Raw genomic sequence first — 23,032 nt, 5'->3', positions numbered from 1 at the left:
CAGCACGGATCCTAAAGAGGGGAGACACAGGGCTTCCATTCACAGCTGCAGCACGGATCCTAAAGAGGGAAGACACAGGGCTTCCATTCACAGCTGCACCACGGATCCTAAAGAGGGGAGACACAGGGCTTCCATTCACAGCTGCAGCACGGATCCTAAAGAGGGGAGACACAGGGCTTCCATTCACAGCTGCAGCACGGATCCTAAAGAGGGGAGACACAGGGCTTCCATTCACAGCTGCAGCACGGATCCTAAAGAGGGGAGAAACAGGGCTTCCATTAACAGCTGCAGCACGGATCCTAGAGAGGGGAGACACAGGGCTTCCATTTACAGCTGGAGCACAGATCCCAAAAAGGGAAGACACAGGGCTTCCATTCACAGCTGCAGCACGGATCCTAAAGAGGGGAGACACAGGGCTTCCATTCACAGCTGGAGCACTGATCCCAAAAAGGGAAGACACAGGGCTTCCATTCACAGCTGCAGCACGGATCCTAAAGAGGGAAGACACAGGGCTTCCATTCACAGTTGCAGCACTGATCCTAAAGAGGGAAGACACAGGGCTTCCATTCACAGCTGCAGCACGGATCCTAAAGAGGGGAGACACAGGGCTTCCATTCACAGCTGCAGCACAGATCCTAAAGAGGGGAGACACAGGGCTTCCATTAACAGCTGCAGCACGGATCCTAAAGAGGGGAGAAACAGGGCTTCCATTCACAGCTGGAGCACGGATCCTAAAGAGGGGAGACACAGGGCTTCCATTCACAGCTGGAGCACAGATCCCAAAGAGGGGAGACACAGGGCTTCCATTCACAGCTGCTGCATGGATCCCAAAGAGGGGAGACACAGGGCTTCCATTAACAGCTGGAGCACTGATCCTAAAAAGGGAAGACACAGGGCTTCCATTCACAGCTGGAGCACTGATCCTAAAAAGGGAAGACACAGGGCTTCCATTCACAGCTGGAGCACTGATCCTAAAAAGGGAAGACACAGGGCTTCCATTCACAGCTGGAGCACTGATCCTAAAGAGGGGAGACACAGGGCTTCCATTCACAGCTGCAGCACGGCTCCTAGAGAGGGGAGACACAGGGCTTCCATTCACAGCTGCAGCACGGATCCTAAAGAGGGGAGACACAGGGCTTCCATTAACAGCTGCAGCACGGATCCTAAAGAGGGGAGAAACAGGGCTTCCATTCACAGCTGCTGCATGGATCCCAAAGAGGGGAGACACAGGGCTTCCATTAACAGCTGGAGCACTGATCCTAAAAAGGGAAGACACAGGGCTTCCATTCACAGCTGGAGCACTGATCCTAAAAAGGGAAGACACAGGGCCTCCATTCACAGCTGGAGCACTGATCCTAAAGAGGGGAAACACAGGGCTTCCATTCACAGCTGGAGCACTGATCCTAAAGAGGGGAGACACAGGGCTTCCATTCACAGCTGCAGCACGGCTCCTAGAGAGGGGAGACACAGGGCTTCCATTCACAGCTGCAGCACGGATCCTAAAGAGGGGAGACACAGGGCTTCCATTCACAGCTGCAGCACGGATCCTAAAGAGGGGAGAAACAGGGCTTCCATTCACAGCTGCAGCACGGATCCTAAAGAGGGAAGACACAGGGCTTCCATTCACAGCTGGAGCACTGATCCTAAAAAGGGAAGACACAGGGCCTCCATTCACAGCTGGAGCACTGATCCTAAAGAGGGGAGACACAGGGCTTCCATTCACAGCTGGAGCACTGATCCTAAAGAGGGGAGACACAGGGCTTCCATTCACAGCTGCAGCACGGCTCCTAGAGAGGGGAGACACAGGGCTTCCATTCACAGCTGCAGCACGGATCCTAAAGAGGGGAGACACAGGGCTTCCATTCACAGCTGGAGCACTGATCCCAAAGAGGGGAAACACAGGGCTTTTATTCACAGCCGGACTACTGATCCTAAAAAGAGGAGCCAATATCCACTTGTAAATATATGGATCAGTAAACTGACATAGGTTTTGGGGCACCTGTTTAATTCTATGAGATACACAAACAACAAAGGAGTGACTAGGCACAAGCAAATGAAAAACAATAACCACGGTTCTCTTAACGTGTGGTGAAGGTTAAATAAATGAATAAATAAACCCCCATGAAAAGTGCTCTGTCTTTATCTAAGATAAAATGGTACTGCCATTTCCGTTAGTATACCAACTGGTACGCCTCTCACCCTCTGGAGCCAATAATCTACAGTGGTGAAGCTCTATTCATTTAGAAGGACCCTCACTCACCACTAGTTGGTGACATGCTTCATCATCGGGTCCCCGCTAGGGTGACCGAGTATCACCCTAGCGTGCTACAACGCCTGACTACAGCGGAGCAGGATGTGGTGAGTGGAACAGTGCCCAAATCAAAAAGTGACTAAACGTGTGGTGTCAGTGCAAATTAAAAAATGCAGAGGTTGTAACCAGGTCAAAAATTTTTTTAATGATGGCCAACCCGCATTGATTAAAAATAGTGAATGGACTAGACAAGGTTCTGAGTTACGGAACCCCAGTCCTAAAAATCGGTCGACATGTTTCTGCTGTTTTATTGCATTTTGCTCAGCTTTCTTCAGGACCTAATAAATAGTCCTCCGGTGGTGTGCGCGCACTAAGGCGTACCCTCCCGGGAGGCTCTAAATGTGAAAATTAATAAAATTTAAAAAACTGTGTGAAAAAATAATCACACAACAGTTAACCATGTCATCTCATGCCATTTGCAGAAACAATCATAGCAACCTATGGGAGAAAAAGGGACAAAGACAAAGACAAACAATGACACATAATTAGATCTCAATTGTGGTCCAATATCTCAGAATAAGCTGCATTAATGGAGCTGACTTCGTGTGTCATACTGGAAACAGAGCCCATCCAAATGTGACGGTGCAGTGTAATATCATTTCTATGAATGGTGCCTCAAAATTCTAGATCAGCACCCAACGTGCCCGACCCATTCTGCCGGCAAAGTGCGGGGCAAATCGCATGTATATCCTGCTTTCAAATCAAGTCAGACTTGCCTCATACATATGGCTCATTCGTCCCATAGTATTAATCATAGTCGAGTGAAGGTTTAAACGTTCCGTTTTTAACGTCGTGTGTACAATATAAAACTCAGGGGCTTTGAACCTCTCCATAACGGAAAAGGAGTGAAAATGCTATATTTCTTAATTACTCACAAAAGGCGGGACATTAAGATGCCCCTTCGGTGAGGGTGGCGCGGGTGTACTTCACGCGGTGGCTTTCTGCAATGGGATAAAATAAATAAAGGGCGAAGGAAGCTAAGTATCAATTTCCCCACTGTCGAAAATAATGATAGCACGGAAATCCAGGGGCCCCGGGTGATTGTTTAACTGGTCGGGTGTCACTTACTTCAGCACTCGCGGCTCCCCGCCCGTGACCTGCTTTCTTGTCCAACCCTCCCGGAAGCGGTAGTTTCACCGGGAAACAGCCTGTGTTTATTGAACGCCCTGGGCGGAACAGAGAACACCACGTGGGACGCTGGTAGTCACGTGGTGTCGTCCGCAGAAGTAATCTTAAAGGGATACAGTGTAAAAGAGCGAGTTCCTACTGCCAAGCATCGCGAGTTCGATCCCCCGCATTGACATCAGTAACCACATTGCCCTTTAAATTATATTAATATTCTTAAATCAGCAGTTAATCAATTTTCATTAATCCAAAAAAGGATCATTTGGAATATATAATAGGTGATACTTATTATGTCAAGGAAGCAGAGTATTAAGATGCTAAATACACAACCTGCTTCTTCATACTAGTGAAGCAATTAATAGTAATATTCAACATACTCCCTACATAGGTTTATTGTTCAGGGATGCTAAAAAAGGCGAGTTTCTCAGCTGTTAAATGCCATAGGGAAACAGAACAGGACATGACAAACCATGGACATAGTGTAATCCTCTATCTTCGCAGGACACTGCCCCATGGGATATCATCATTGAGACCAACCCTATTTGTCCCAAGGCGATACACCCAACGTTGTTCACGCTCAAAAAGCGACGCCTCAGACCCATATTCTTGATGTTCTAGAATGGTCCACTGCAGATCATTGGGGGTATGTCCCGCCTGTAGAAAGTGTACGGTGAGTTTTGTGGTCATCTTTTTACACCGTATATTACTTCTGTGTTCACAGATTCTGATTCTAGTGCGCCGAGTTGTCATTCCCACGTATTGAAGGCCACAACTGCACGTGATGAGATATACCACGTTAGTGGTGTTACAATTCGTATGACCACGCTGCTCCCAACGGGTGCCATCTGTCAAGTCTAGATATTTAGTATTGGAGGTCAGGTGGCACACGTTGCAATTGCCACAAGAAAAATGGCCTTTAACCGGTGGAAGGCCCCATGCGTTGAGAACGCTTGGTGTGGAAACAGTTGTCCTTTCAATTCTAGGTCTTGTGTGGACCAGCGAGTCCTTCAGGCTAGTTGCTCTCTTGTAGGACAATAAAGGTTTCTTCCAATCTGCTTTGTTACTGGTTATGATCCTCCAGTTCTTCATGATACTTTTGCTCACTGCGTTGGACAGCGAATTAAAAGTAGTAACGCAGGTTAAAGGAATTTCCTCCTTCTCTTTGGGGGGATTTTCATCCAACAGAATATCCCTCTGCTGGTTCCGCGCCCTCTTGTGACTCTTGTTGATTATCCTCTGCGGATATCCTCTGTTTTGCAATTTGATTGACAAAGCATTGGCTTGTGATTTGAAATCAGTGAGGTTACTGCAATTGCGACGTATCCTTAGATACTGCCCATACGGGAGATTTTCCCGTAGGGCTCTCGGGTGGTAGCTGGTAAAGTGCAATAAATTATTTTTTGCAGTAGGCTTGTAAAATGTCGTTGTCTCAAGCCGATTCTCCTTTCTCCTGATTTGGACATCTAAAAAGGTCAACTCATCTCTGGAATATTCATGGGTGAATTTCCCACCAATGATGGGTTGGAATCCACATTTCATGCCATATCCTCCAATGAACCAACAAGGCTACCCGCCTCCTTTTCAGGGCAGAGGCAGGCGGGGCAACCGGTGGAAGCAAAAAGGAAACAATCAAGTGCACTGGGGACAACCAGAGAGCACAGGAGACCAGTCCAAGACGACTCCGGCAGACCAGAGACCGGGCCCCAGCAACGCGAAAGTTTAGTGGTGAATCTTTCATCTCACGAACTCTCAAGGGCAGAAAATACCGTTCTGGAAAAAGGGTTAGGGTTTATTCCTACACCCCGACTCGATCGGTTTAAACTCCACTGTGAGTTAGGTCAGTTCTTTAGGAAATTGCGACTGAAGAACTTCTTTGAGTCTAGTGGCACAGATCAAACAACCGGAGTAAAAAGTGACACTGATTTCAGGTTGAAATCTAATTTTGTACCCCCCCCACACACTATCGCTCCCGAGATTCTGGCCTTTGAGCAGGCAGTATTTAAGGAAGTGGAACAGATGCAGGAACCAACACCTTACAAAAACCTAACTGCAGATGAGTTTAAGGCAATCCAAACTCTCAAGAAAAACGACAACATCGTTATCAAAGGAGCAGATAAGGGGGGTGGCATTGTAATCCTTAACAAAGAAGACTATGATGCGGAATGTTTACGCCTGTTGAACAACGCCACCAACTACGTCCCCCTAATGGTGGACCCGACGGATGATCTACGAGATGAGATTTGTGAGTTGGTGTCAACAGCGGAAAGGGATGGTTACATCACTAAAAAAGAGGCAGACTTCCTAACAACTTCAGAAGGCCGGGTACCCTATTTTTACATATTACCCAAAATTCATAAACGGAAGTTACCCCCACCTGGAAGACCGATAGTATCAGGTCTAGGATCATTGCTCGAACCCCTTTCAAAATATTGTGATTTTTTCTTGCGACCCATCATCCAATCCACATCTACCTATCTGAAGGACACGAAAAGTTTTTTGTCTTTACTGAGATCCATTACCCTACCAAATGATCAATGCTTTCTTGTCTCAATGGACATTGAGAGTCTGTACACCTGCATCCCGCAGGATGAGACCATCAAGGTGGTGAAGGAAGCCCTCGAGAGAACACCCTGGGAGTATGCTACATCAAAGGTATTTGTAACGGAATGCGCCACCCTTGCCCTGAAACGTAATTTCTTTGAACATGATGGCAAGATTTACTTACAAGCTACGGGGACATCGATGGGCAGTACCTTTGCCCCGTCGGTGGCGGGCCTCTATGTCTTCGATTTTGAGGCTAAGAATATTCTGAGTGCCCTGAACCCGTTCTGTAATAACATACTCATGTGGCAGCGCTACATAGACGATATTTTCGTGATTTGACAAGGCGATGAAGCGGTTCTGTTGAATTTTTTTACATGGCTGAATAGACTTGACGATCATTTGAGATTCACCCATGAATATTCCAGAGATGAGTTGACCTTTTTAGATGTCCAAATCAGGAGAAAGGAGAATCGGCTTGAGACAACGACATTTTACAAGCCTACTGCAAAAAATAATTTATTGCACTTTACCAGCTACCACCCGAGAGCCCTACGGGAAAATCTCCCGTATGGGCAGTATCTAAGGATACGTCGCAATTGCAGTAACCTCACTGATTTCAAATCACAAGCCAATGCTTTGTCAATCAAATTGCAAAACAGAGGATATCCGCAGAGGATAATCAACAAGAGTCACAAGAGGGCGCGGAACCAGCAGAGGGATATTCTGTTGGATGAAAATCCCCCCAAAGAGAAGGAGGAAATTCCTTTAACCTGCGTTACTACTTTTAATTCGCTGTCCAACGCAGTGAGCAAAAGTATCATGAAGAACTGGAGGATCATAACCAGTAACAAAGCAGATTGGAAGAAACCTTTATTGTCCTACAAGAGAGCAACTAGCCTGAAGGACTCGCTGGTCCACACAAGACCTAGAATTGAAAGGACAACTGTTTCCACACCAAGCGTTCTCAACGCATGGGGCCTTCCACCGGTTAAAGGCCATTTTTCTTGTGGCAATTGCAACGTGTGCCACCTGACCTCCAATACTAAATATCTAGACTTGACAGATGGCACCCGTTGGGAGCAGCGTGGTCATACGAATTGTAACACCACTAACGTGGTATATCTCATCACGTGCAGTTGTGGCCTTCAATACGTGGGAATGACAACTCGGCGCACTAGAATCAGAATCTGTGAACACAGAAGTAATATACGGTGTAAAAAGATGACCACAAAACTCACCGTACACTTTCTACAGGCGGGACATACCCCCAATGATCTGCAGTGGACCATTCTAGAACATCAAGAATATGGGTCTGAGGCGTCGCTTTTTGAGCGTGAACAACGTTGGGTGTATCGCCTTGGGACAAATATGGTTGGTCTCAATGATGATATCCCATGGGGCAGTGTCCTGCGAAGATAGAGGATTACACTATGTCCATGGTTTGTCATGTCCTGTTCTGTTTCCCTATGGCATTTAACAGCTGAGAAACTCGCCTTTTTTAGCATCCCTGAACAATAAACCTATGTAGGGAGTATGTTGAATATTACTATTAATTGCTTCACTAGTATGAAGAAGCAGGTTGTGTATTTAGCATCTTAATACTCTGCTTCCTTGACATAATAAGTATCACCTATTATATATTCCAAATGATCCTTTTTTGGATTAATGAAAATTGATTAACTGCTGATTTAAGAATATTAATATAATTTAAAGGGCAATGTGGTTACTGATGTCAATGCGGGGGATCGAACTCGCGATGCTTGGCAGTAGGAACTCGCTCTTTTACACTGTATCCCTTTAAGATTACTTCTGCGGACGACACTACGTGACTACCAGCGTCCCACGTGGTGTTCTCTGTTCCGCCCAGGGCGTTCAATAAACACAGGCTGTTTCCCGGTGAAACTACCGCTTCCGGGAGGGTTGGACAAGAAAGCAGGTCACGGGCGGGGAGCCGCGAGTGCTGAAGTAAGTGACACCCGACCAGTTAAACAATCACCCGTGGCCCCTGGATTTCCGTGCTATCATTATTTTCGACAGTGGGGAAATTGATACTTAGCTTCGCCCTTTATTTATTTTATCCCATTGCAGAAAGCCACCGCGTGAAGTACACCCGCGCCACCCTCACCGAAGGGGCATCTTAATGTCCCGCCTTTTGTGAGTAATTAAGAAATATAGCATTTTCACTCCTTTTCCGTTATGGAGAGGTTCAAAGCCCCTGAGTTTTATATTGTACACACGACGTTAAAAACGGAACGTTTAAACCTTCACTCGACTATGATTAATACTATGGGACGAATGAGCCATATGTATGAGGCAAGTCTGACTTGATTTGAAAGCAGGATATACATGCGATTTGCCCCGCACTTTGCCGGCAGAATGGGTCGGGCACGTTGGGTGCTGATCTAGAATTTTGAGGCACCATTCATAGAAATGATATTACACTGCACCGTCACATTTGGATGGGCTCTGTTTCCAGTATGACACACGAAGTCAGCTCCATTAATGCAGCTTATTCTGAGATATTGGACCACAATTGAGATCTAATTATGTGTCATTGTTTGTCTTTGTCTTTGTCCCTTTTTCTCCCATAGGTTGCTATGATTGTTTCTGCAAATGGCATGAGATGACATGGTTAACTGTTGTGTGATTATTTTTTCACACAGTTTTTTAAATTTTATTAATTTTCACATTTAGAGCCTCCCGGGAGGGTACGCCTTAGTGCGCGCACACCACCGGAGGACTATTTATTAGGTCCTGAAGAAAGCTGAGCAAAATGCAATAAAACAGCAGAAACATGTCGACCGATTTTTAGGACTGGGGTTCCGTAACTCAGAACCTTGTCTAGTCCATTCACTATTTTTAATCAATGCGGGTTGGCCATCATTAAAAAAATTTTTGACCTGGTTACAACCTCTGCATTTTTTAATTTGCACTGACACCACACGTTTAGTCACTTTTTGATTTGGGCACTGTTCCACTCACCACATCCTGCTCCGCTGTAGTCAGGCGTTGTAGCACGCTAGGGTGATACTCGGTCACCCTAGCGGGGACCCGATGATGAAGCATGTCACCAACTAGTGGTGAGTGAGGGTCCTTCTAAATGAATAGAGCTTCACCACTGTAGATTATTGGCTCCAGAGGGTGAGAGGCGTACCAGTTGGTATACTAACGGAAATGGCAGTACCATTTTATCTTAGATAAAGACAGAGCACTTTTCATGGGGGTTTATTTATTCATTTATTTAACCTTCACCACACGTTAAGAGAACCGTGGTTATTGTTTTTCATTTGCTTGTGCCTAGTCACTCCTTTGTTGTTTGTGTATGAATTAGCCCGGGGTCCAGGAGTGTCTACTCATACCCTCCCTCTCTTGTTGCTGATATATTTAATTCTATGAGATAGTCAGTGGTAGTTCTTGAAGGTATCTTAGGAAAATATGATAGCAAATCGCAGTATAGTCTGTCAAGACTATCAGGGAAGACTATTTAGTAGAGGTTGTGCTAACTATGACCAATGGAGTGAAATTGTGGTTTTCTAGTGGCAATGTTGGTGGACGTTTGATGCAGAATGGAGAAGCAGGTCAACGTAAACTGTTATCCCTTGAAGTAATTAGAGTACAAATGTCTCTTAGGGTGACCTTGAGTAATGCCTTATGCAGGTATTTAACCTGGAAGTATGCAATAAAGCAAGTTGTGACACCATGGTAAACCTCATAGAGCTGGAACGAGTGAAACAGGGTGCAGATTTAAAAAAAGAGATGTGGAGAGCTCCAATATATTCTGAGCATGTTTAATCTATGTGAGGTTTTCTTTAACCATCTCCTGAGCAAAGGTCAATGTAGGCTCGTTTACACACATTAAAGACCACTCCCTATCCACTGACCTTCACCTCTTACAGAGCAGGAAAACGTTGTACTTTATGCCCATAATCATAATAACAATAATATATGTTCACATTTGCTTTAACTATAAGGATCTTTGATCTGTAAAAGACAGGATGGGTAATCAGCAGCTCTACTGGAGCCACCCAAAAAGTTTGGACAGGGTTCCCGATCCTGCTGCGTGTGCTTGTACAGGAACGTACTGATTCGCTAGCATGGTTGGAACATGTGCTGCCACTATTTCATGCAGTATGCCAAAGAGATTGGCTTTGTGAATTTTGACTAAAATTAGTTGCAAAAAAATGACAGCTGCATGGAAGTTGAAGGGAAGAGCAGCAAAGACAGAGAGGATAATTATGGGTATGCCCAAATTGGACTAATCTCTCAGCATATATGTTTAGCAGTTGCCATATCCTTCATAAATGGCAGTCAAGATAAGACTGGAATGTTGAAGAGGCGTTTTGCTCTGTGAACCGCTCGGATATATAAGGAGGGTGATCTTAGTTGAGGTTTGTTAAACCTGCCATCCTTGGCGTTGTATTCCCTCAGACCTTTCATCTACACTCACTTACTTGCTACACTAATTTTTGTTGGCTTTAGGATTATGTGCTAACCAATGCTGAAGTGCGTGTACTCTTTTCCAAAAATGTGGTAAAATTGTCCTACACCTAAATGGCATATTTAATTTACGTGTAAGTCCCTGGTACATCTGAAACCAGGGCTTGTAAATTAAATGCTACTCACAGGCCTGCAGCACTCATTGTGCCACGCACTAACATAGCCTTTTAAAACATCTTTCAGACCTGCCAAAACAGCCAACACAGTGCCCAATGGAAACAGAATGGTCCACATCCCTAAAGACCTGGTGTCAAGTTATTTGGTGGGGACTGATATTGACAAGGCGTTTGTTGCATATGAGAAAGCCCTGTGCATGCATAAGGTCCCACTAGAAGCAGTCGATCAGATGTACTACATTCCCATGAAGGCAGCCCTTGTCACGAAATGTGGTCTCATCCCTGAGAAGTACTGATTAAAATTTAGGGAAAGCCAGAAATTGCCTAGCCAGTGTTTTTAGGATTGTTGTGGAGTACTGAATGGTTAGGTGAGGGGCAGCAATGTGAGTAATATATATGATGGTATAACCTGATTTCAAGGTGGCATATGCTCAGTAGTTGCTTTACAGAGTTGTGCGAACAACTGATTAATACTGTGCTAACTGTATCGTAGGAGCTTGCAAATGAGGTGGATGTCTGGGCCAGTACCAGAGTGTTCAAAAAGGTATCTAGGGGATCAGCAAAAGGGTGTCTAGGATCCCCACCAGACGAAAGAGTGAGGAGATATAATATAAACCAAATAATTCTCTCAAGTCCACCAAAAGAATTATCAGTGGAAGGATTCCTTCCTGCTACAGGCGCAGACACGCTAAAGGGAAATCCAGCTGTACAAAAAGTCAGCATCCCTCCACTGGTGGGTAGGCCCGGCTGTAGCAAGTGTAGTGCTCAGGGAGGAGGTTGTCCCACTAAGTGGTGGTGGTAGTGCAGTGGTTACCCTAGTCACCCTAGTGTCTCTGGGTGACAATTAGATAGTACCCAAGACGCACATGCCAAAGAACTTTACAAAGTATAGACATTGGGTCCTCTTTAACAGCGAGGTCGGATTTTAAGATAGAATTTTGAGAATGGCACTTTGAGAAAGTTGGCATTTTCTTGACCAAACAAACTATCTTTCTGCCAGTTGCCTGGGTCATGTACTTTGCTGTTGTGGTCTGTGTATTGCTTCCATATAGTGAGACAAAGGGGGCTAAGTTTTGGACAGGATGGGTTATTTTGACATGATGGCTGGGAAGGGGCTGTACCCAGGCCCACTTACACTTCAAAGTGCTTTACCTACAGCACACACAAAGGAGATGGACACTAGGCCTGCCTTGCATTATGTCACCCTAAACAGTTTGCAGAAAAATTCACGGAAGGGGAAAGAACTGACCAGAACCAGTTTTGGGGGTAGGTCAGGGAATTTCCCCACACAAAGGCTGGCACCAGGTATAAAAGTAGGACCCTCAGAACCACTCATAAGAACACTGCTGGGCCTGCAGAAGATTCAGTAGAAGAACTGCCTTGCTGCTTGTAGGCCTGCCTTTTTTTTTAAAAATTTGTTTTATTGTTGCATCAAAGTATACGGTACATCGTGAATAAGCCGCTGACGTGGCCTCAACATTCAGCCATGCTTGTAGGCCTGCCTTGATGTTTCAAGAAGGAAGATTGGATCTGCTTGCCTTAATCTCAGGCATACTAGAAATGCCTCCAAGGTTCAGTAGGCTGACCTCCTGTTTGACCTACAAGGACATAACAGAGGCCTGAAACTGTACAGCAGACTAGCAATAATTAGACTTGACTGGACCCGTCTGAGCCCTGCTGCCAGCCTCTGCTGGACTGAGTTCTGATTAGCAAGCTGGCACATTACATAGGATACTTTAAAAAAATAAAGAAGAACATGCCAAAAACGATGGATTTAGGCCCAGATCCTTGTACTGGGGTGAATGTATGACATTGTTCTACATTCTGTCCATCAACTGTGTTTTTTGCAATTTTCACCCCGAGTGTGCTGGGTATGCTCAGACGTGAGTCCCAGGCTCTCCACACCACTGGAGTCAAGCTATCCAGGCTGATGAAGGCTGATAGCCAGAAACCGGTCCTTGGATGCTTGATTCCGGTCTGGGAAAGACATGGCTTGGTGGTTCGGACTGGAGTGTTCCCATGAGGCACAGGGTCAGAGCTGATTTGCATAAAGCCAGTGTCTAACCCAGGGTGGTGTGGAGTGCAAAAAAATGATGGATTTAGGCCCAGATCCTTGTACTGGGGTGAATGTATGACATTGTTCTACATTCTGTCCTTCAACTGTGTTTTTTGCCTTAATCTCAGGCATACTAGAAATGCCTCCGAGGTTCAGTAGGCAGTCCTCCTGTTTGACCTACAAGGACATAACAGAGGCCTGAAACTGCACAGCAGACTAGCAATAATTGGACTTGCCTGGACCCGTCGGAGCCCTGCTGCCAGCCTCTGCTGGACTGAGTTCTGATTAGCAAGCTGGCAAATTACAACTTTAAAAAAATAAAGAAGAACATGCCAAATGCAATAAAGTAATTGCCTTAAAGGGCAATACTATACAATTATTCAGATCTGCTGATGTAGAGGCAGCTCAGATTAGGAATAAACTCTGTTAATTTGATATAGCGCATGCTTTGTTTTGAAATTGCTATTTTAGAAAATGTGTATTTTACATACATTATGTATGAATGTTAATGGTGTGCTTGTAGATATTTGGATGGTTTACATAAATAAGCACACACAGTACTAAAAATCCAATGGGTGATTGTGTGTGGCACATTCTCATATTGTACCTGGGCCCGCAGGAGCAGGAAGAGAACACATGCATTGTAAATGGTGTCAAAGAAAGTTTCTGTTAATAGATGATTCAGCAGGCGATATCTGCACTCCCTGTACAATGAGTATGCCACAATCTATTACTGATAGAAGGAGATGTTAGCATTTTTACTTTCAAATGTATTAATAATAATAATAATAATACGGAGTTTTGTAAAGCGCGAACAGCTACCTCGCAAGGAGGTGTCCCGGCGCTAACAAGAACAGTATTTGACCATGAGGACTAGGGGGTAATAGCATCTAGCGCGGTTGGGCGAAGAGCCAGGTTTTCACCATACGCTTGAAGCAGAGCTCGGAGGGGGCCTGCTGAAGAGCTGGGGGCAGGGAGTTCCAAAGTGTTGCCACATTGACCGAAAAAGTCAGTCCTCCCAGCCGAGCTCTATTTGCTCGAGGGTCTGTGATCTGAACACGGCTGTTGGAGCGGAGGGAACGAGCTTGGGTGTATCTTGGTAGCCAAGTTTTCAGATAGTTTGGGCAGGTGCCAAACAGAGATCTGAAGGCCAGTGTAAGTGCCTTGAATTTGATTCGGCTTGCTACTGGTAACCAATGGAGTGAGAGAAGATGCGGAGAGACCAAGTGCTTGAAAGGGATCCGCATTAATAGTCTCGCAGCCGCATTTTGGACCAATTGCAGTCGCTGTATAAGGTACCTAAGTACCTTATACAGCGACTGCAATTGGTAAGCCCAGATACAGGCCATTAGCGTAATCCAGCCTAGAAGTTACTGTGGCATGGATTACTGTTTTTCGGCAGCTTACTGGTAAGAGTCTCAGAATCTTACGTAGATTCCTCAATTTACACAGACAGCAGACAGCTATTTGCTGGATGTGCGATGCAAAGGACAGGCTGTCATCCCACCGCACTCCCAGATTTTTTGCCGAGTGGCTAGGCGAGGGAGCCTGTCCCATCTCTGCCAGCCACCAGAGAACAGAAGGAGGGGGGGCCTTTGCCAAAAAAGATCACTTCTGTCTTGTTAGCGTTGAGTTTTAATTTATTTGTGTTCATCCAGCAGGCCACATCTTGAAGACATCCCTTGAAGCTCAAAAAGGACGCTTCCGACACCTCAGAATACGGAAACACCAGTTGGGTGTCGTCGGCATATGAAATTGCCTTGACTCCCCAGTTGGCAATCAGCGTAAAAAGTGGAGCTAGGTAAATATTGAATAATAATGGGCTAAGAGCCGATCCCTGAGGGACGCCGCAGCTGAGGGCCTTAGGTGTTGAGGAAACTGTCCCTAGCGCCACCTTCTGTGTTCTCTGGGTCAGATACGACTGTATCCACCCCAGTGCCTGGTCCTGGATGCCTATCTCAGCCAGTCGTGACAGCAGTCTAACATGGTCGACCGTATTATCCATGCAATTATGATTGTTTTAAGTACTAGCTTGCTTGGTTACCAAGTGATTGTCCAGCAGAATGAACTAAATCTGAGGACTAGGATGCTTGTTTCTGTTCAGGAAAGACCTGGCTTGGCAGTTCAGGCTGGACTGTTCCCATGAGGCATAGGGGCAAGACTGATTTGCATATATCTGGGTCTGAACTGAGGTGGCGAAGTGAGCTAAAGAATGATGATGCATTCAACCCAGATCTGAGACTGGGGGTGTGTGTTTGAAAAGTTACAGTGCTCCGTCCATCATCTCCTTGTGGTAGCTTTGTTCACCTCAAGTTGGCAGGTGTGACCAGACGTGGGCCCTTGCTCACTTTGCCACTGGACTCAAGCTAGCTTGGCTGATCAAGGGTGTTACCCAGAAACCCGTCCCAGGATGCTTGTTTCCGGTTCAGGGAAGACCTGGCTTAGCAGTTTGGGCTGGACTGTTCCCATGAGGCATAGGGGCAAGACTGATTTGCATATATCTGGGTCTGAACTGAGGTGGCAAAGTGAGCTAAAGAATGATGATGGATTCAACCCAGATCTGTGACTGGGGGTGTGTGTCTGAAAAGTGTGAGCGCTCCGTCCATCATCTCCTTGTGGTTGCTTTGTTCACCCTAAGTTGGCAGGTGTGCCCAGACGTGGGCCCTTGCTCACTTTGCCACTGGATTAAAGCTAGCCTGGCTGATGAGGGGTATTACCCTGGTACCAGTCCCAGGATGCTTATTTCCGATTCAGGAATAGACCAGGCTTGACAGAGCGGGCTGGACTGTTCCCATGAGGCACAGCATCAAGACTTATTGGCACATAGCTGGGTCTGATGGCAAAGTGAGCTATAGAACGATGATGGACTCAACCCAGATCTCTGACTGGGGGTGAGTGTCTGACAAGTTTCAGCGCTCCCTCCATCATTTCCTTGCGCTTGCGGCGATCATATTAAGGCATGTGCAAGCAAGCAAAGTTTAAGGAGGCGCAAGGCATTCTTTCTTGCAATACTCATAAAAAGCACAAAATATGCTCCTGCTGGTTATTGCACATCCCAGATGCCAACCCTCGATGGGAGGTCAGGCATGAGAGGTGCAGTGGAGCAGATGGAGGAAGAAGGTGTGAAGATACAGAGAAGGGAGCCGCCGCCTCCTTTCAAACATCAACCTTGTGAAATGGAGCAACTAAATGTAGCAACGTGATGCTACTCTTTAACTCCAAAAGTTGGTAATAGGAGATAGCGATGTTAGCGACTGTTTCCAGTCGCTAACATCTTGGCACGCTCACTTTGCATGTCATTAGTGATAAATATCACTGACATGCAAAGCGGGGCCCAAGATGGTCGCTATCTCCTACTAGCTGTCGCTAACTGGTGTTAGCGACAGCTAGGTAATAGGGAGATAATTTTATCTTCGCTTTCTTGGGTTTTAAAGCCAAAAAAGCGGAGATAAACCCCCTTGATAATATGCCCCTACATCCCTTACAATAACCTTCAGCTGGTTTCACATAACTCCACCTGTCTCCTCTCTCTCATCCCTCTAACACCCTATCTATCTGTTTTCTCTTTCATTGTGGTGTAGTCTTGATGTGAACTTTGAGGTCTCTTTGCCTTTTGTCTTTCATGCATCCTGGGTGTCTGGTCCTTCAAGATACAATTAATATACCTTCTTACCTATATTTCCACAATATGAGTTCCCTCATTCTCACTTTGGTATTTGCCCTCTTTACTGTTTGTCTATGACCGCACTCGGATTTTTCTCCTCCTCAATTACTCTTTGATGCACCTATGTGTCTCCTCTTTCATTCTCATTTCTCTGGTCATATCTCTAACTCTTGTTGGCTTTGCTACTCTTTAAGCCTGTACTGTCAGCTCCCGCAAGCACTGGAGAAGCACATGGCCACGGTCTCACTTCTCTATATTCAATGATTCTTCATCTATCGTCTTCTTCTGTCTATGGTGTCTTCAAGCTCTCACCCTCACCTCATCCCCTCCAGGTGTATCCCATCCTTCATCTTTAATCTTTCAAACTGATGAAGTGTAAAACATTTTGCCTTGTAGTTTTATTTACTAGTAACCTTTAAAATGCCACTGCTTCCTTCTCTTTTGAAGTATAGATTATATCCGGAAAGTTGTACTAATTGTAAAATATTTTGAGATACCCTGGAAAAAGTTTTAGGATTATATTGTGATTAGACCATGAACACACAAATAGTAATACTACTTTACAAGTCATATTCTTGTCGCATTGCATGTAAAAGTATTATCTGACTACCAATACTATCACATTTAAGATTGCAATTGAGTACAATCAAGTAGGCGTAGACTATCGCTGGCATGACCCATCACAAACCATGCTCGCGGCATTAGGTCACGTACCTTTCTTTCTGGCCGTGTCGTCAGGATCCAGATTCCTGGTGACAGTGACCACCTTGATCACCAGGTGATTCCCGCCATGTCGGATCATGTTCACCACCTGTCTGTGGCCCACTTTCACCACGTTCTCATTGTTCACCTACGAGGAAAAGACGAGAGTGGATCACATGGATAAAACAATGAGCATCTCTTCCTGCTCTATGTACATTTTACAAATAAATATGGAAATGACAATGATATTGGTTAACAGCAAATATGTATGCAAACAATTTCATGTGGAAGTGATTAACACTTGTGCACATCACATCTCTCGAGAAGGTGTATCCAACCCTATGCTACTAGTACAAAATCCGTGAATGATGTTTAGGATAGTCACATGGAGTAAATTTGCATTCAATCAACCTAAATGTGTATCATGTCCATATTAGTAAATTTCCTAAAACTCGTTTAGATTGCACCTTGGTGCACCAATCTGGACCCCCACTACTAAAGCATTTGGCGTTGTTAAAAAATCTTTAGAAGATTCGATAAAAGCAGCTCATTTCCAAGGCTATATACATAAACAGAGCATTACTATCCCGACATCATCATTTTAATAATGGCACCATATCATCAGATCATTGTTTATTTCTTTTCTTAATACCTATTTATGGTGATTTTATATTGCACCAAACATGCTGCCTCATGGTCGCCTCAAGGCTCTATTACAAAGCTTTGGTGCGGAGGGTTTGATGCATTGAGCCTTCATTTCACATTCATCGGATAGGATATTACTATCGCTCAAGGAGGCATCTTCCAGGGTTTCCAGCTCAGCTACTGGACAGATGTATTCAGAGTGTTGGTCCTTAGTGGAGGAGGGGAGGGATGCCACAGCCAGGAAGCGATGGGGCAGATGCAGTAAGATACTGGCTGGACCACAGAAGCGCTCCGGCTTAGAAGAAGGCAAGTCTGAATAGTTATTTATTTAGCTTATTCCTAAAGAGAGGATAGTGTAGTCATGTTCTGGGCCCCTATGCACCTGGCTGCCTATTCGCTGCCACATTGCTAATGAGCTGCTCTTGCTGCTCTTGCTAGCGGTACAGATGTGATCTGCCTTCTGCAGTTATCCCAGCCCTGAAGGAAGGGCGCACAGGACTATGAATTGGATTAAGGATTCCACAGGCATGCAATGTGATCATTTCAGTCACATACCTAACAAAACAGACTCGCTGGTAATATAACAGATAGGATTCATGCATTAAGCATTTCAAAATATCATCGCATATATAATGTGTATATTAGCAGCTCAAAGTATTTCACCTCATCAGCTGATGCTCCCAGGACCGAGCTAAAATTCTCCCGGGTGCCTTCCCCTTTCTTGCACCCGGGCAATTTTATGATCGTTCTGCTTCTGGGTACACGGTTCTTGTATGCATAGTACCTGGCCCTCACATTTGGGTCTCTATGCAAATGAGGACCATGCACAGACTGGGTGAAATGTGCCATGAGTGAAAAATCTATGCCCTTTTTATAGCACACATTGCACAACGTGAACGATTCTAGGCACTTCTCGAGAGGGTAAAACGTCTCAGAATACACTACAATGGGCTCACACACATGCATTGATACCTTCCACCGGGTTTGGGTCCCTGGCAGGTGTAGTAGGGAGCACAGGTTCCTCTCAGAGGCGGGCACCACTCGGTGGAATGTAGAGTCCTCACACCCAACATTTTCAGACCCTTCAAGCCATCACAGAGAGGTTTGAGAAGATACCTTTCTGCAGAACCTTGTAATATATGGAGCCCTCGTCCTCAAATGCCTTGGCCCACCTCTGTACTATTACATAGTGGTCTAAGCTAATTTTGTTGTGAAAGTATGAGGACAGGGTTAACACCAGACGTGGAACAGGTGTGTTATCAATTTTACCCGAAACTCACATTGTTGTTGGATGCTGGAGGTCACCTCACCGCAGATGTGGGGTCCTGTGACTAGCAGGCCACCATCTGCTTCACTTCCGGGGTGGTGCTAGCAGCCCTTCAGATTGTCGCAGGACTACTACTTCTATACAGCTCTCATGTAGTTTTCAATAGCTGCGTTAACAGGATGTTGAACTGGTAAACATAAACACAGCTTTTCGAATAGCTCAGTGTTACCAATTTTCAGCGATAATCCTTTCAAAATGAATTGGTAAGCCAAGTATCAAAGAGAGTGTTCTGGTTATCAATCATCATTTAAAGTCTAAAATGAATAAAAAGTTAAAATGTTGCTCTGTAATTGGTAGTGTGTATATGTTTTAAAAACAATTTTTTTTACTAATTAAAACGTAAAAAGGTTGCTTTGTAATAGGTAGTCTGTATGTTTTCGAAACAAAAAAGAATATTTTTTACTAATAAAAAGTGCACATTTTGCTTTGTAAAGGTGGCACGCGTATGTTTGCCAAAATAATATACAAAAAAAGACATTAAAAAAATCCAGCATGCAAAATACCAAAAATCATTCAATTAAATCATAAATAAATTAAAGGTTAACCTTCTATCCCTGGCATCAAAGTGGACTACATTTTAGACAGATGTGCACACGTGCAGAAAAATACCATTACTCAAGTGAAGAGAGGCAATGGCTGATGAGGGCTAACCAGTGATTGATTTGTCAAAAACATAAGTGCCACGTACCTCGTCAGGAGGCCAATGCAGCTGGCACCACACATTCCCCTGCCAAGTTACCGATGATAGTAACAACACATCTGCTCACCATCCACTTCTACAAGTGTGACAATCCGGACTATTTCAAGCCCCCAAAGCTATAATAATGGATCGGACAATAGTCATTTTGAATGTATATTGAATTCATAATTAACTGTTGTGGTCTTCTTTGTTTTAGCCAGATACCGCCACCTTGTGGTAGACTGTCATAAGTGTGGTGCTGACCATTAAGTGCCAGTGTCGGAGGACCAGAAACCACTGGTTCAAATTAAGCACTGGGGCTTAATCATTGCCCTCCACTATAAGCTGTGGTAGGTGGAAGAAAAATGCAAGAGACACTAGACCAACCTAGTGAATGAAGAGATCTGACCAAAAGTGCCCTAAAAGATAGATGGATAGACAGATAGACAGAACGATCGATAGAGTGATAGATAGCTAGCTAGATAGACAGACAGATTGAAAGACAAATAGACAGATAGACTGACTGATAGACAGACAGACAGACAGACAGGCAGATAGATATATAGACAGATAGATAGATAGATAGATAGATAGATAGATAGATAGATAGATAGATAGATAGATAGATAGATAGATAGATAGATAGATAGATAGATAGATAGATAGATAGATAGATAGATAGATGCATTTCTTCTCCTTGATTATTTCCTGACATTCGAAGGGAGACATTTTATAAGTAAATATTTGTTAAAGATGTCCGGCTTACCCAGATGAAGCTAAGGACGATGGTACAAATAAAGCGTTTTTATGACAGCGAAATATCTGTGTCTTCCAGGAAAGCACTTTAATGTGTTTCCAGGAATAAATGGGGCGTCAAGCATGACAAGACATCGAGGCCTATTGCTGCCGGAGGCCCACTCCATGTATGAAAGCAGGCTAGAACCACAGGCGTGCTGCCTGCAACACCCCTCAGGACACACCAGGCACACACATCACATGTACACACTGGCTCTGAGGAAGAGGCGGCCCGTCTTGGTCCTTTACATGTTGATATCTGGGACCCTCTCGTCCTCAGGGGTACAGCCCCTACCCGCTTTAAATTTAGTGAAGTGCTGAAGGCATACCTCTCTAGGGCCATATTACACAACCCCCTGCCACTTTAGAGCCAAGCACAGCTGCCACAGGCAGGTTGCCTCTGATTGTATCTATTCCTTGCACCCTATGGGGCGCTATTTTAGCCAGCTTCAGGATATATAAAGATTTACATATAAACATATAAACGTCCTAAGGTCAAATGTTCGCTAAAGAATTAGAAACCCGCAATAAAACAACATATGTAATTCTTAATCAATCTCTTTTCTTTTCACGTTGATCCGTTTTTGTGTCAATAGTTCTTCCTTTTTGTCTTCTTAAAATTCTTGTATCACTTTTTCATTTTATTCAAACTTTCTCTCTTCACCTCTGCCCCAAGTCTTGTCAGTAGCTCTGTCACACTGGTCCTTCCCATCCGTGGATCTCTGGAACCAGTCACTGGGTTTGTGTAACGTTGTTTTTCATGTATGATTCATCCTGTGATGAAGCTTGTCTATGCATGGTGTGACCTGGAGAGTGCGTTTGTACAAACCGAGCTGCCAAGTGGGCCTCTGGCATGTCTGATACCTATAGACACTGCTGACTTTTTACCAACAGGACTTGGTCTTCTCGGGCTTGCAGTTTCTTTTAACTCCATAGTATGTGCGGAAATACAATTCCCCGAATGTAAAGTGCTGCAGGTTTAAAGGCAGAACTGGCTGAAGATGTCACAATACACAATTTGGAATGGAATTAAACAGCCATTATAATTCATTGCAAAAGCCTACATAATGGTTACAATAGGCTAGACAACTTTGCAATTTATTAATGCAAAAATGGAATCTGTTTCAGATTTTATTCACTTGTTTTTATCGATGGAGACAAATAAAATCAAGTGTGGGAGAGGGTGGACTTTCACATGTCACTGGTACCTGGGCAGCCGTTAACACTCTAAGAAACACTGGCTTTCTATGCAAACGGTTACCAATTAATCAATTCAAGCTAGTATTCAAAGCACATTTTATTTGCGTGAGTGTGTGGGGGGTGTAAAGCACCTTAACCACTCATGGTGGCTTCAGAGCGCTTAGGACATATGTATCCGGAGTGCCGAATATCTATATAAAGAGACTAGAGCCTGCAATCCTGGTATAAAACCCGTCTCGTCTTACGGTATTCAGGTTGTGGCATCCCTGGTCACCTGTTACAACAAAATTATGTAGCTGCTGAACTGTAATTAGAGGAAAGATGGAATGTCTTCATAATTCTACACAATGTTGGCTACAGCAATTTTATTTTTTCGATATGATTTGCATCAAACTAATACTAATATCGTTTTTATAAGTAATTACTAAATACTGTATGGAGTGTTTATTGTTGGCACTTGGACTAGTATTCTACTATTATTTTTCATATTTGCAACCAGGCATCTTTTATATGTGCAATATCCTTACAAAGAAAGGCAGGGGTTAGTTAATAACATGTATATCAAAACTGCAGAGTAAAAAGCAAGGATCACAAGAAAATACTAGATAACCAGAATTATTAGCTGAGCGTTGTGAGACTGGATGGGGAAACATATTATGAATGTTGGTTCTACCGGCCCCCCTAAAAGCAGAGGTGTCACTTTCAGTCTCTCTCCCTCCATTGCTGGCACTACCTGCACTCAGAGCTACGCTAGGGCACATCATGCTCTGGTCTTGTAAAAATTTCGCATTTGGGGATGCAGTGCACGCAATGAATTTTTTTTATTTATTTATGTGTTTACTTACCTGTAAATCTCCGTAATCCATAGTTTACTACCCCCCACCCTGCCCCTCGCCCTCCCCACATCACCGCCTGGCAGGTACTCACACTACCGACCGCGGCTGGCTACCACTCCGCCCCTGCCTCCACCCCTAACGCAAAGCTATGGGCGGAAGTAGTCTTTCACAGTAAAAAAAGCACTGGGGCGATTCTGCTCCGCCCTAGCGGAAGAGCTGCCACTGGTTGTGGGCACTTGAACAAGTGAACTGTTTTTTCTCTTCACTGGAAGGCTCTTTTAGTAACTTTAGCAGAAGGTTCCCTACTACAGGAGGGGTGGGTGGGAGCAGATCTTCCGAATTACTGCTGGCAGAAATACACTGCATATCACAGCAGGGAAAATAACACCCAACACAGGAAACAAAGCAGTGTCCACACCGATAGGAAAATCACCACTAGCAGCAAATGCATCATGACTACTGCTGGTACGACCTCATGGCACCGAGTCTGCTGTGGTCCTGTCCGTCCACAGATCTGAAGTTTACTGCCAGCTAT

The 23,032-nt window shown here is 44.6% G+C and overlaps 1 protein-coding gene and 1 pseudogene across 5 annotated transcripts in view; one reads left to right on the top strand and one right to left on the bottom strand.

Moving 5' to 3' along the window:
- SHANK2 (SH3 and multiple ankyrin repeat domains 2) overlaps positions 1–23,032 on the bottom strand; it is a 3,078,421-nt gene that overhangs the window by 214,252 nt on the left and 2,841,137 nt on the right. For all 5 annotated transcript variants that reach the window (XM_078684305.1, XM_078684307.1, XM_078684308.1 and 2 more), the window contains one exon: positions 17,028–17,163. In XM_078684305.1, the coding sequence (XP_078540431.1) occupies positions 17,028–17,163 (136 nt within the window). The remainder of the gene's footprint in view (positions 1–17,027; positions 17,164–23,032) is intronic.
- On the top strand, positions 9,976–10,145 carry LOC144826336 (small ribosomal subunit protein uS14 pseudogene; annotated as a pseudogene).

The sequence above is a fragment of the Lissotriton helveticus genome, chromosome 3_2 (genome assembly GCF_964261635.1).
Source record: "Lissotriton helveticus chromosome 3_2, aLisHel1.1, whole genome shotgun sequence".
In the NCBI taxonomy this organism is placed as follows: Eukaryota; Metazoa; Chordata; class Amphibia; order Caudata; family Salamandridae; genus Lissotriton; species Lissotriton helveticus.
The sequence above is the reverse complement of the archived record's forward strand: the minus strand, read 5'-3'. Positions and strand labels throughout refer to the sequence as shown.